Source organism: Gallinula chloropus, assembly GCF_964237585.1.
Source record: "Gallinula chloropus genome assembly, chromosome: 4".
Lineage (NCBI taxonomy): Eukaryota > Metazoa > Chordata > Aves > Gruiformes > Rallidae > Gallinula > Gallinula chloropus.
The window spans coordinates 59,508,899-59,523,334 of record NC_140088.1 but is presented as its reverse complement, the minus strand read 5'-3'; the positions used below and the strand labels follow the sequence as shown (position 1 = coordinate 59,523,334).

The 14,436-nt window shown below is 42.4% G+C and overlaps 1 protein-coding gene across 1 annotated transcript in view; it reads left to right on the top strand.

The window, feature by feature from the left end:
• Positions 1-5,085: 5,085 nt before the first annotated feature.
• Positions 5,086-14,436, top strand: part of WWC2 (WW and C2 domain containing 2) — a gene marked incomplete at both ends in the record, with an annotated part of 99,793 nt that continues 90,442 nt past the window's right edge. Inside the window, one exon of the mRNA XM_084264033.1 lies at positions 5,086-5,216. Coding sequence (XP_084120159.1) covers positions 5,086-5,216 — 131 coding nt within the window. The remainder of the gene's footprint in view (positions 5,217-14,436) is intronic.

The following is a 14,436-nucleotide window of genomic DNA, read 5'->3' as shown; positions in this document are numbered from 1 at the left end:
ATTTCCACGGTTAGGTTTGAGGCAAAGCTTCTACCACATCATTTCCATTCTACATACCCTCAGCTCTTAATCAGACTAATAATCAGCTAAAATTGTTCTGTACATTTATCTTCAGATTTATAGGATTAGAATTACATCTGCAAGGACTTGAAACATGTAACTGCTTATTACTTTCTCCTATGCATTCCTGAAGGCAAAACTAAGGCAAAATTTTTGGGGGGAGGGTAAAAAAAAAGATAGCATATATTAATTAGAAGCAGAACCTGGTATTGTCTTTTTTCACTGATACTCTGGGAAGTCTTTGTAGGACATCCTGTTTTAACAGAAAGTTGTACAACTGAGTATCAGTGGGAATGGCTTGGAGTAAAGAGAAAAGCTGAACGAGCGTAAACATTATCAAAGAAGTTCTCTGGCTCCATTGCTTCTGCGGAGCTTCATCATAAATTCAACCAGAAACAGTATTATTTAAAGATAGTTTACTCTCAGATGTAAACATGCATCAGAAACTGACAATAGTTTAAGTAGCACTTTTCCTCTGTTCCATCCTCCTGCACGTATGCTGTTCTTCTTTACAGGACTTTTAAAAACCTTTTTAAAACTAAAAATCTCGAAGCATAAAGGAGTCCTATATTTTGGTGTGGGTTTTGGTGGTTGTTTTTTGAATACAGCTGTCATAAAAGTCACTGTTGTTAAATACATATATATTTATAATGCTAAAAATACTATTTTTTTTAGAGTTGTACAGTAGCTGTATGGAGGGAAGTCAGACTTCTTGTCCATATCTGGACAAAAAAAACACTGTGTTTCACTGTCTAGAGAAATCCAACATAACAATTTTCAAAGATTTTTCTTTTGTCAGACATTTTTAGAAATTCATTCTGTCACTGTACTTCATAATTCATTCTGTACTCGAATTCTGTTTTAAAGCAGTGGAGGCTGAACTATGGAGATTTTCAGGGAGACAGCTGTGGCTCTTGATTCAAAGCCATTTGTGGATAGTACAAGTTGGAGTTGTAACAGCTGTAAATTTCTTCAGGGATGTCACTCTGATGGATCATCAAGTTAAGGGAGTCTCTTGTTATGGAAGGACAGGGTACAAACATGTCTTTTTTGATCACAGTCAGTCCCAAGAACAGATTTACTGGGAAAAAAAAAAAGGAAGCAAGCAGAGAATATCAGGAGATTAACTAGACTAGTACAGACTGCAGTATGGTATGCTTCTTGTCATGCAACAGGACACAACCACTTGGCCTTGCAGACCCCCCTTCTGATTTCAGCCGCTTCCACGCCTGCGTTTCAAATTTTCACCTACAGATTTTTTCTTGCAGCTGACGACATTCAGTAGAAAGGACACAAAATAGTTACCATTCTAATTCCCTTTAACTCATTCCTTTAACCGTGTACTACTGTGAACTTCCCCAGACCAGTTAAACATGCATATGCAATTAAAAAGGACCAGTTAGCTCCTTTTCATTGAGCATGTCTTGTTATTTACCATACTTACTGATAAATACTGAAGTCACGCCACAGCTACTTTGTTCTGCTTTTCTTTTTTTTTGACAACTGCTTCATATGCACCCTTCTGTGTTTTGAATAAAGCACGCTTACATCTTCTGAACTGTGCTGTCTTATGCAATTAAGCCAAACAATCTGTGGTATGCTGTCAGCTGACGGTATCAGCACAAAATGCTAGGCAGGTTATCAGTGAGATGTAGGAGGTATACTTGCAAAACTACTTTTAGATAGAATTTAAAGCCTATCTTAGGCTAAAAATGATCATTATTACCATCTGTTCTGCCTTTCTACATTAGACATGAAAAAATATTAAAGTATAGTGGAAGCAATTATTTTTTACCAGTCCAAATTGCAAAAGAGCAAAACCCAAGAGGATAATTGGATTCTGTTTTGTACAATAGCAGTCTTTCAAAGCTACATGTTCTTACTGGTAATATTAAAGGTCTGGCATTTATTTACACAAATACTACTTTTTGTCAGCCTGATTTCAAATATTGTCATTCCTAAACTGGCATTCTGGACTGTAGACTCAAACTACACATTCAAACAATGGAAAATGGAGGAAGGGAGAGCCTAAGACTTAACCACGCAACAGTTTAGTCTAAGTACATCTATATATGTTCACACAACTATGTGGATTAGACAATTATGTGATGATGTTAGTATATATAATTATAAAAATTAAGAACTGCAATTTTGATCTATTTGTGCAAATGATAATATTGATCTTTGCTGATGAGAAGTTTTGCCCTAGTGATCCACATCCACATGGGTCATCTCACCAATAAAAAAAGATGTGGTTCTGACTGCCTTGATGGTGACTAAAGAGTGCGGTATTACCTCAGGTCCCATAATTAACTTCAGAGGAAGTACTGATGTAACAGTCAGTTTTGGATCACAGACTGCTATTACAGATTTTCTAACCTTATGCTTTCTTGTGTGTGGATTATTTAGATAGCAAGAGTACAGGAATATTGCTATACAATCAGTTTGCTTTTTCAACATGAAAAAGGCTTTAAAAAAATCCGTTATAAAAACTCCCTCGGTAATGCCAAAGATAAGTACCTAGCAGCAAGTTTCAGAAAGAAAAGTATATTGTCTATAGAGTTTTATCAATTTAGTTAACAAAATATTGTACTTAAAAGTCAAACTGAACTTGATAAAAGGAAAAGGAAATCCAGCTTATCCTCTCCCACAACTGCCACGTGCACTTTCTTTCTCTAGGATGTCACCCATAAAAAAGATTGTAAAATTACAGAGGACTATTTAAAAGGACACAAATGTAAATGAATAGCAAAAGTACTTTTTTTACACTGATGGAAAACAAGATTGGACTTTTATAAACCAATCAGCTCATTGAAATTTAATATGCTCAATGAAAATAAATGAGTCTGTCACTCTAATATATAATGACCTAGTTGCTTTTCCTAAACTGCTCAACACTTTTAAGTACCCAGAAGTCAGAACAGCTTTTTTTTTATCCACTGTTAACCCTGGGACCTTACTTCATGTGTGTAATTTCACTGCACATTACCTTAATGCAACAGATGTAAAATAAAATCCTCAAGACAGTCTGAAGTTCAATATACAGATATTTTGGGGACGCACACAAACCATTTGCAGAGATAATGTTACAGAATAAAGTAAGTCAAATTACAAAAACGATAAAGGTCTTAGCTCTACCAGACTGACAATTAGCTAAATCATAAGAATATCTCGGGTTTGGGTTGTTTTGGGTTTTTTATTTATTTAGAAGCAGATCAAACAACAGAACTGTAAATTAGTTACTGCAATGCCTGTCAGCTTTGTGGCCTCTAACATAGAACCCAAAAACTTATACACTGAATAAGACCACTACTTAATAATTGTAAATTACCTTAGAAGAATAAATCATACAGCTGAATGCTAGAAATAGCTATAATAGAGTAGATAATAAGATTGGAAAAAAAAGAAGGGGGACAGGGCAAATAAAATAGAAAAAGGACGGCTCTGGGTCCCACACTTTTCTTTGACTGGAAAATTCTGTTACTTTAAACCTGTAACATTAAGCGAAAAGAAAAAAAAACCAAAACCATTCTAGGAAACAAGAATTAAATGTTGTGTTACCTAGGTATCTTAGCTGCTAAGCTAAGGAGTCATGTTCCCCCATAGGGTGCTCTACTTCTAGTGCCAAATCTTGGGAATCAGATACACATGCAAATTAATAGAGCTCATTAAGTTACCTTTTATCAGCTGAACCATGGTAACCAGCCTGGAGTACTCTTCTCCTGTGGCAAATGTGAGATAAACGCACAGTAATTCACACCTGGTTCCTATACTTAATGTGACTTAGCCGTCTGCTTTTTTTAGGCCAGAACAACTCGGCTCAACTGGTGTGTATATGTCTTCTCCACTGGTGCTTCTGTTAAATAAATACATTTTTTTTAAAAAGCACTAAGGTTAGGTACTACGGGGTTCAAGAAGGGTTCCCTTTTTTGTTTACATTCTGAACTCAGGTATTTTAAACGTTAAGGTCCTTTTTAGGAACCCTTGAGCACAGCGGTAGTTCCCAAGGATGTGAAGCAGGGGCAGCGGGACCTGAACAGAAGGGGAAAGGAGGCTTTCCACACCGCCCCGACGCGGGGCGTAAAGACAGCGGCAAAGCTGCCTTTTCCCGGGCACCCGTGCCCCCCGGGGCCAGGACGCCTCCTGCGCCACCTGATGCGGGGCCGGCAGCAAGTTCGCAGACAAAGGGACCCGCCACCAGTCGGTCACTGGGCCGGCAGCCCTCACGCCGGGGCGCCGCTTCCCTCGCCTCACTACGGCCCTCTCCGCGCCGTTGTCCCCCGCCGTGGTGTTGGGGGCTTGGAGGGGAAGGAAACTCCCGTACCTTTCTGGTTACCCAACAAGGTCGTGGGGACGTGGCCGGACTACTTAAGCACCCGGTAGCCGAAGTCGCGGGGGTACCGGCGGCTGGCAGCCCGGCCTGCGAGGCCGCCGTCTGCCTCAGGTGGTTGTTTCCTACCCCTGCACCGGCTGCGCCTCGGGCAGAGCTCGTGTGGAAACAGCAGGGCTATCCCCTCCTGCCGCCTCTTTCCCTCTCCTGCCCCCGGCTCTCCGGCCTGGCCTGGCCTGCACTCTGCCTCGCTGGACGTTTTCCGTCCCGTATCCACGGCCCGGGGCCTGCCCAGCCCGGCAGCGTCGGGCAGCGCCGGCAGGGTTAACCCTGAGGAATGCGGCGGGAGGAATGTGCATGCAGATGAGATAGATGCTAATCTCATGCTAATGAGCGGCGGCCGCGGCCGCCTGGGGCTCAGCCGGGCTCCCCGCGCCCAGACGGCAGCTGGGCTCCGCCGGCAACCCTGACCCGGGCTGCCGCGGCGCGGGCAAGGCGGCAGCCCAGGCATGATGGACTGAGACCCGGCCGCGGAGGAGGGTTTTCCTGGGCTCCTGCGAGCGGCCCGCTGCGTGCCGCCCCGCCGAGTCCCCGTTCCCGGCCCCTTCCCCGTCCCCCTTGGTTCGGGTGGGGGCTTTTCCCGCTTCCCGTCTTTCTTTCTGTCCCTATGGAGCAGCTACCCCCGCCGCCCGACCATGCCTAGGAAAGCAGGGAATGGGCAGCTCCCCTTACCCGATGGCTGGGAGGAGGCGAGGGATTACGACGGCAAAGTCTTCTACATCGACCACAACACCAAGCAGACCAGCTGGATCGACCCTCGGGACAGGTGGGTGCGCGGGCTAGGAGATGGTGAGGCCCGGGGTGAGGCGGAGGGGGCGTGGGGGGGTTCAGACCAGCGCTGCTGGGCCCTTATCCGCTGGCACCTCTGGCGAGAAGCGGCAGGATTTGGGGCGGGCGGGGGGAGGGTGTTGCGGCGGAGGTTGACCCTCTCGGGACGGGCAGGAGAAGCGTGTGCGTGTAGCTGGGCACGCTGTGCCCTCTGTCCCGCCAGCACGGGTATAGCTTGTTCTGAAGCCCGCTGCGAGACTTGATGTTGGGGGTAGGGAATCCTGTAGAGCTCTTCCCGGAGACTACGGGGGTCGCTGGTGTTTGGGGAGTTCGCGACAGGTACCAAAGTTTGCGAGTCACTCCCAAACTGGAGGCGCTGGCTCTTTGCCATCCCTCTCCCCTGGGCGCCCTGGTTCAGGGCCGCTTCCTTCTCGGCGCCGTGTCCCGGACGCCTTTCTCTACCGTGCCATCTCCCCCCCCTCCTCTCCCCCAGCCCCGGAGACCGTTTGCCCCGCGGCCGGCCCGGGCCGGAGCGGTCTGCGCCGCTGGGGGAGAAGGAGCTGGGGCTGCAGGAGGCCTCGTGTACTCGCTAGGCCTCAGCAAGCCCAAATCCTCGCAGCACCCCGGCAGACGGAGCCTGGGGTGTTTGCTTGCCCTTCCCGGGTCTAAGCGCCGTAAATCGGCAGACTCCGCTTCAGTGAGCGAGGTGACCAGCTCAAAGGATTCCCGCCTACAAGTCACCGGGACAGGTCTTTCTTCTGGGGAGGGATTCCGGCTCTGTGGATAGGCTTCGATAGCTGTTTTTAATAGCTGGATGGTAGACGCCCAAGATACCCACTGCAAAACGTGTTTTTTGTCCAAAGTGGCTCTGCAAAGTAATTAAAAAGCAAAACTTTGTGTGTATTACGAAGTGCAATGTTGCTGTTGAAAGCGGTGCAGTCTAATTATCAAAAAACTTCTAAAAGATGCTGTAAACTTACGGGACAAGCTGCACTGAATTATAAATGAAGTCCGTGGCTTATGTTTCACTGGTGAAATTAGAAAAGGTAGTTGTGGCAAAGCTTGATGGCTGTTCAGTTGCATAGGGAAGCTTCTGACAAGCATCATATGCTGCGTTAGGCCTCCTCCTCTGTCCTACTTGCCACAGCAGCAAATTCCTGTAGTGGCAATCTTAATACTTAAATTCCTTTGTACTTCAAAACATGTTAAATACCTTGTAAACATTAGAGAGGTGTCAAGGGATACAGAACAGTGTTATTTATTCCACCTGGTGCTCTCAGGTGTTTTGTGTGTGGTGGTTTTTTATTGCAGACAATAAAAACATGTTTTTTACTCTTCTCTAGATATTGGGGGGGTGAAATTTTGTTTAGTTTTAGACTTTTAATTTGTGTTTGTGAACCAGAATACAAGATGATAAGATTGAGGTAAAGCAAAAAATGACTTTGGTGTGTACTACTTATAGTAATACCTCCTGAATGTACTGATTTTTTTTCACACATCCTAAAAAGCTCTAGAGTATCCATATTTGGTGGTAAAACTTGAGTCTGTAATCTCATATAACACAGTAAACAGCGAAGTGTATAACACGTGTAACTTGTTTGATGAGACTTTAGGAATTTTCTATTTCCAACTATTTTTTCTGATGGAGGTCAAAGTTTTCATAATGTATTTGTGGAGTATTACAGTACCTGTGCTCCTAAAATCTTTCACAAGTAAAACAAGCGTGGAATAGGTACATTTTTATAGACAATATTCCTTCTGCCACTTGTTACACCACATTCCCTTGATGATTACATAGAAAAGTCATGCCTGATGTTTGAAAATAATTTTTATCCTCTTGGACTTAGAAGATACAAACACTGAAGACTACTGCTTTGAGATATCATCCCTATGCCTACAGGTTGCCAGGTGTATTTGAGGACAAACAGGAACATCTTTGTTCCGCGTTTAAAATATGCATGTCTAGAAATAAGCTGACACTTCAAAATGCTGTGTTTCAAATCTGCTTAGACATTTCTGTGTAGGGTGGTTGCTTTTTTGCTTTGCTTTGGGTTTTTTTCAGTGTTTTTTTTTTAACATAGTGATGCTTTTTTTTAATGTGCTTTTCTAGACTGTTCTGATAATACGTGTATTTGTTACTGCTTACATGGTGCAGGTCTGTTAATATAATGGTAGCCTTGTGTAGACCTGTGAAGGAAACCTCATGTCAGCTTCAAGCTCAGGGCTCAGTTTTCAATTTTGTCCACTTCATTTATCTGAGTAATCCCATTGACATTAGAGAAGCTCACACTTGTAAGGGCAAGAGTGACTTGGCTTGTTGTGTTTTAGGAGTGTTGTGGAAGCTATTTGAACTGCTCTGTTCTTCAGGAAGTTTTAATGCTTTGCGTTGTTCAACAGTGATTTCTCACTCCAAACGCACAGGGTACCACATTGATTTGTTTTGAAGGCTGGTGGCCCAAAGGAGGAGGCACTTTAAGATACAAGGTGTGAGAGAGAGAGACGTAAAGGCAAAGAATGTGGGAGTCATAGTAGTATTTTCATTCACTAGATATTTTCATTCACTAGATATATAAATGTTACTTGTTTATGACTCCTCCAAGCTATGGCAAGCTCTGAACTTGTTGATCTTGACAGTTCTGAAACCAGTTTACGATAAGAAGGGAAACAGCCCAAATATCTATTATATCCTGCTACTACTTAAGAAAGTTATAAAAAGACTATGGATTGCAGAGGAAGAGCAAGAGCCAGATGAAAAGGTGAGAAGGGGTTCAAGGCATTCATGCTTCTCTTTGAAGTTCCATTGAAACTCTTTCAAGTTCTGGAGATACTGAGTTACAATAAGGTGCTAGTGTGGTTTGTTTTGGGTTTTTGTTTTTTTCTGATAGACAATTAAGAGGGGCTTGGGGTTAAGACAGAAATTTGGAAAGGGTATTTTTTCTTTCCCCGTCATTCAATACATTTGAACTAGGCCTTGTGCTTATTATATTCCTTGGTGAAACCAACAGAGTAGAGGAGGAGCAGAATAGGAGATAGGAATCTCAGTACCTGCGAATCTTCAGCAGTTGAATGATGTTTGGGTTTGTCACCACGAATGCAGGGCTTCTCATATCTTGGTTTCTACATAGTAAGTTGTTTGTGTTTCATTACCAATCGTCGCTGACTCAAAACAGATTTTTTTTTTTTATATATACATACAGCTTGCCTAAAATGTGTTACACATCACAAATTCTGAAGTTACAAGTGATCTCTATTTAAATCTTTATCACTCTTGTCACAGTGGTAAAGTGTGAGCTGCTATGAAAACAAAACTGTAATTTCTTTCTGCCCCCTTTTCATTTACCTTTCCATTAAGGAGAAAAATGTTTGAAATACATTTGTACATTTGAAATAGTTCATAGTATACTTTTGCTAGAATGTTTTTAGGGTGCTCGCTAACTTATCGAGAAAGTGCTTCAGAAACATAAGATGGGCAAAAACCAGAGAGCTTTCTGAGTTAAGAGATTGTGAAAGAGTTTTTCTATGTGTTGATGTAGACAGAAAATGTGGATTCCATTGCTGCTTTTATCTTTTGGAAAAGCAAAACTACTACGATTTTTATCACAGAATTCTGTAACTTGTACAAGATTTGTCTGGATTAGAACCTTTATTATGTTCTAGCTATGAAATGTTGCATGCCCTTTTCCCTTAGGAAGGAAGGACAGTCACTTTGTTCCTTACTTATTCTCTGGAACTTGCTTTCTCTTGTCCTGTGAACAGCAGAGGCTGTGGGGAGAGAAAATACAGAGACTGATGTTGAAGTTACTTGAGCTGGGGGGCTTTCATCTCTCATCTTGCCTCTTTTCTGGGCACTACCGTAGCTTAGGGTGTGTGGTAGAAGGCTTTCAGTCACAGTGGAGAACCAGATAAATAGGAGACACATAAGATACTGTGCTGATAAAAGCTAAAAGTAGCAAATAAGAGGCAAGCAGGAAAGGGAATAGCATTGTGGAAGACATCATCAGAGATTGGAAAATACATTTGAATTGATTGGGGTTTTTTACATGGAAGTAAGCTGTGTTGTGACAGAGAAGTAGAATAACTTTTTCCTCTCTGAAGTGGCCGGTGTCTGAGGCAAGTACAGTTCTGTGTGAAATTGGGGATTGCAGGATTTCAGCTAAAATAGAAAAAAAATTTGAAATGTTAAAACTTGTGGGTGGGAGGGAGCAAACTAAGCAAGTAAAAGGGGTATGATTCATCTGTCCTTTGAAGAATAATGATGTTAAATTGAAGTGTTAGTCATTGCATTTTGAAAGGGATGGATCTTAATCTTTTTTGAGTGCAAATCTCAACATTGCTGGTTTAAGGTACAACTAGAGCAACTGCCTGATAAATCCTTTCTTTAGGCTGCTGCTTGCTAAAATTGAATTTAATGCCAAACCATCACTGAAACGGTTCACTTTCTCATTCCCTTTTTATTTTCCCTTGCATTGCCCTTGTTTGCTAGTAACTGAGGAGGGATTAGGGCTTTTTACATTTTTTGATGGCATGGAGTTATTAAATTATTGTCTCAACATACCTTAGGAAATTCTACTCTTAATAAGTAGTAGGCACCTGCCTATTTTGGAAAATCAGTAGAGAATCATTTGATGGTACACCAGGGTATACAACTTGCAGTAGTCCTGTTGTGAAATAGGATGATGATTGTTCTTCTCCCAAAAGATCTTCTTATGCCTTGTTTAATCCTATGGTATCATTTGCTGTTTGGTGGAGGTTTTCTATCCTAACTCTACATAATTTGTTCCCATCTCCTTGTCTGCTCAGGACTGTGCATGTTCCCCATAAAACTGTTTAGTATTCCAGTTTCAGTGACATGTTGGGAACTGCTTTTTACCTAATTGATGTATATTTATTCAAAATAAAACCTGTGATGCAAGTACTGAACTCGCAATGAGAGACTAGCTGTGTCTGAACTTCTGACACCTTCATTTGTTTATCCATTGTAAAGTAGGATTCTAATATTACAGTGCTAATATACCTGCGATAGCATCAGACAGTGTTAAAATACATGGTGATTGTGTCTGTGGGTTTTTAACCAGGCTGTCGTTTGCTTGGGGCTATGTGTTGTTGATTTTTAGCCTTAGTGAAAATGACTATGGTAACTCTGAGATAACACTTTTATTCTTCATTTCTCTGGGAGTGACAGGCCTGCACTGTATCTTTCATCTTGGAGCATGGGAAGTGAACAAGTCAGGAAGTGCTATGGAGTATTTGCTTATGTGTGCAAAGTATGTACCGCTGGTTAAAAGATGTGACCTGGTATGTAAAGTGGGGGTGAGTGGTCTAGACTGTGGTTTTTCCAGACCTCTGCCTGAAGTGCTTGCCTACTGGAGCTATTTCGACTCAAACCTATCCTGACTTAACGAGATAGTATTACTGTAGTTGTCACGTACAGCATAAGCCTTAACGAGAAGTTGTACGTGTGAAGGAAAGGAGACACTTTCTCAAAGGGATGGAGCTGATCTGTTTGCTAGAGGTGTCCTACTACATTATGGTTAAATGAAGGAACCCTTCAGAACTAGCTTACATTTTCAGAGAAGGAAAACTGGCTTTACTTTGAGGTAATGGCTGTGAAAGAAATTTTGGGGTTTTTTCAGGTAAGAGTCAATATAGAGATCAAATAGGACACATAATTTACAACTTTAGAGATCTATACAGATTATACTAGTTTTCTTCCAACTACCTGTGTTCAACCCTTTGGTTAATTTTCTATGCTTTGAATATGCTACTAAGGTTATTCTAATAAGATAAGAGGATTTCTCTACTTGTGGATGATTTGCTGTTCTACCTGGATCCATGTAAGTCCATGGGCTGCAATGGGATTCATCCCAGGGTACTCAAGGAGCTGTCTGATGTCATTGTGAGACCTCTCTCAATTATTTTTCAATGGTCTTGGGAATCTGGAGACGTCCCAGTTGACCGGAAGCTGGCAAACATCGTCCCTATTTTCAAGAATGGTAAGAAAGAAGATCCTGGTAATTACAGGCCTGTCAGTCTCACCTCAGTGCCTGGTAAAATTCTGGAGAAAATCATGCTGAGAGTTATTGAAAACCACCTGAAGGACAACGCAGCCATTGGTCACAGCCAGCACGCGTTCAGAAGAGGAAGGTCCTGTCTATCCAATCTAATTTCTTTTTACAACAGGATCACACAGCTGGTTGACCAAAGGAAAACAGTTGATGTTATTTTTTTGGATTTCAATATGGCTTTTGATACTGTCAGCTAGACAAAGCCATAATACGTTGGGTGGGCAGTTGGCTGGAGGGTCAATCCAAGAGGGTAACATCTGAGTGGTGGCCAGTAACTAGTGGGGTTCCCCAGGGTTCCATTTCAAGTCCAGTTCTTTTCAACATTTTCATAAACGACCTGGAGACAGGACTAGAGGTTGTCAAAATTTTGATTTTGTAAAGTTGCAGATGACACCAAACTGGGAGGAGCTGTTGACTCCATTGAGGGTTGAGAAGCCTTGCAGAGGGACCTAGACAGATTAGAGAGCAGGGAAATCACCAACAGCATGAAGCTTAATAAGGGCAAGTGCTGGATTCAGCACCTGGGATGGGGCAACCCTGGCTACACATCCAGACTGGAGGAGTGAGACACTGGAAGCTAGCCATGCTGAGAGGGATTTGGGATTCTTGGTGAACATCAGGTTCAACATGAGCCAGCAGTGTCCTGGGGTGCATGAAGCATGGCATGGCCAGCCAGTCCAGGGAGGGGAACTGTCCTGATTTTCACTGTGTTGTTGCGGCCTCACCTGTGTGCAGTTTTGGGTACCACAGTACAACAGGACATGAAACTATTGGAGAGTGTCCAGAGGAGGGCAATGAGGATGGTGAAGGGTCTGAAGGGGAAGACTTATGAGGAGAGGCTGAAGTCCCTTGGTTTGTTCAGCCCAGAGAAAAGGAGGCTGAGGGGAGACCTCATGGTGGTCATTGGCTTCCTGAAGAGGGGGAGTGAAGGGGCAGGCGCTGATCTCCTCCTTAGCAACCAGTGGTGGAACCCGAGGGATCAGTATGAAGCTGTGACAGGGGATGTTTAGGTTGGATATTAGGAAGAGGTTCTTTACTGAGAGCATGGTCAGGCACTTGAAACAGGCTCCCCGGGGAAGGGTCACAGCACTGAGCCTGACTGAGTTCAAGAAGCATCTGGACAATGCTCTCAGTCCCATGCTCTGACTTGGCTGACCCTTTGTGAAGCCAGGAGTTGGACTTGATAATCCTTATAGAGCCCTTCCAACTCAGGATATTCTGTGATTCTATGATAAAATAAAACCCCTTGGTTTTTAGGGCAGTCTCCAGCAGAATTGGGTCACTGTGTCAGTGAGTGGGTACTAGTACTGGTTTGAGACAGGAAGCAAATCCAGAGCTGAGAGCAAAAGAGGAGAGTGGTGCTGTAGAAACCAAGATGCAGATACTGGATTTAGCTGCCATGGGACTGTTCTCTTAGGTGCCCATTTCTTTTCTTGGATTTATCCATTGTTTTTGTCTGTGTGTCGTTGTGTTCGCCTTTACTGCTGGTTCACAGCAAAGCACAACTGTCACACACATCTTAATCCCAAACGTGTTTTCTGTCACCGTGAAACCGTTATGATCTCACAAACTTTACTGACTTTTAAAATATTTGTTACTGTGATGCTCTTGTTGAAGAGAAATTTTGTCATTGCAAAGTTGCAGAATTAGATACTGTTTTCTAGGAACGTGCTTCTGTCAACAATATGTCTCTGATAGCTCATTTCTACTGTGTATGAAAGATCATAAATTCTTCAACTGTGGTGCATTTTTTTCATAATTATTCATAACGTCTTTTAGTTTGTGCTACTAAATATCTCACCAGAATGATGATAATTCAAGACTCTGTTTTGTTGCATGAAGCAAACTGGAGCCATTTGTCCTCATGTATTTGGGGCAGTCATCTGTATGGACAAATTGACCTGTCCTTCATTTGGAAGGAGCAGCTAGTGGCTGAAAGGGGGAGTGATACAGTACTTCTGGCTTCCATTTTGTAGAGTTTTGCTTTGTGGATGTAGGGTTTGTGCTATTTAGAGAGACCCATTTTGAGTGGTGCTGAATACTATTGCTCTTCCGGATGACCTTTTCTGTGCAAAACCATTAGTGACTGTGAAGTTCCTACCTGATGAAGTCAGTTTCTGGTTTTTGGTTTTAAAAGGTACTGAAAGAACCTCTTGAGGGAGAGTGGGGTCTTCTCTTTAAGTGCACTTTTTTAAGGCTAATTTGCTTTTGGAATTTTTTTTCTTGGTGAGGGCTTATGGGCTAGAGGCAGTCTGTCAGTGGTATGAATGTATTTTGTCAACTGAAACAATCATTTGCATCTCATAGAACAAGATCAGATGCTATCCTTTGAACTTGGATACTGTTTGTACTTCAAGAAAGGCAACTTTATCTCATCAATGCTGAATGCACATTGTATTCAAAGTAATTTGGTATGTAAAGACACATTGTCTTGGGACAGCAGACTCAAATTTCTGCATGCTCTTGCTGCATGCTACAAAACTGATTTTGGACCTGCTCTGTATTTTTTTTCAATTCATTAAATCAAGCTTCAATCTTTATTTGATAAATAAAAAGAACAGCCATACTGGGATGCCTTCCATGCCATTTGTTCTGATAATCAGGATTTCAGTGTCTAGAAATAACACTTTTTAAAAAAATATATTTGGTATTGAGGAAAAGAGTGAAAAGAATCTGTATGTTAACTAAATCCTGCTAGGATGCTGTCTTTGGATTGGTAACTTTCTCATGCTGTTAATGAAGGAATGGAACTTTACACATCCATTGTTTCTTTTTAAATTAAAGTGCTGAACTGGAGTTTTGTCCAGGTAAGCCTATCATTCAGCCTATGTCTGACCTATGAAAAATTTTTCTCAGATTGAAGGACAAGGCATTCACTCTTAGAAGCTTACTTCCTTCATAGAGCTGGGAATGTCTGACAAAAATGTGGGTATTTTTAATCGTTTGGCAGATGAACTTTTGATATTCTGCAGCTTGTGTACAAGCACATCATGCCATATGGCAGTAAGCATGCCCAACACATGAAGAATGGCTCCTGCCTTTTAGCTGTGTGTCAGGCGTATGTCTTAGTAGCATCTTGTCAAGTAACAGGATTTGACCAAAGCACAGGTGTCCTCAATCGTATAGCTGCATGACAGTGTTTTTATTGGTATC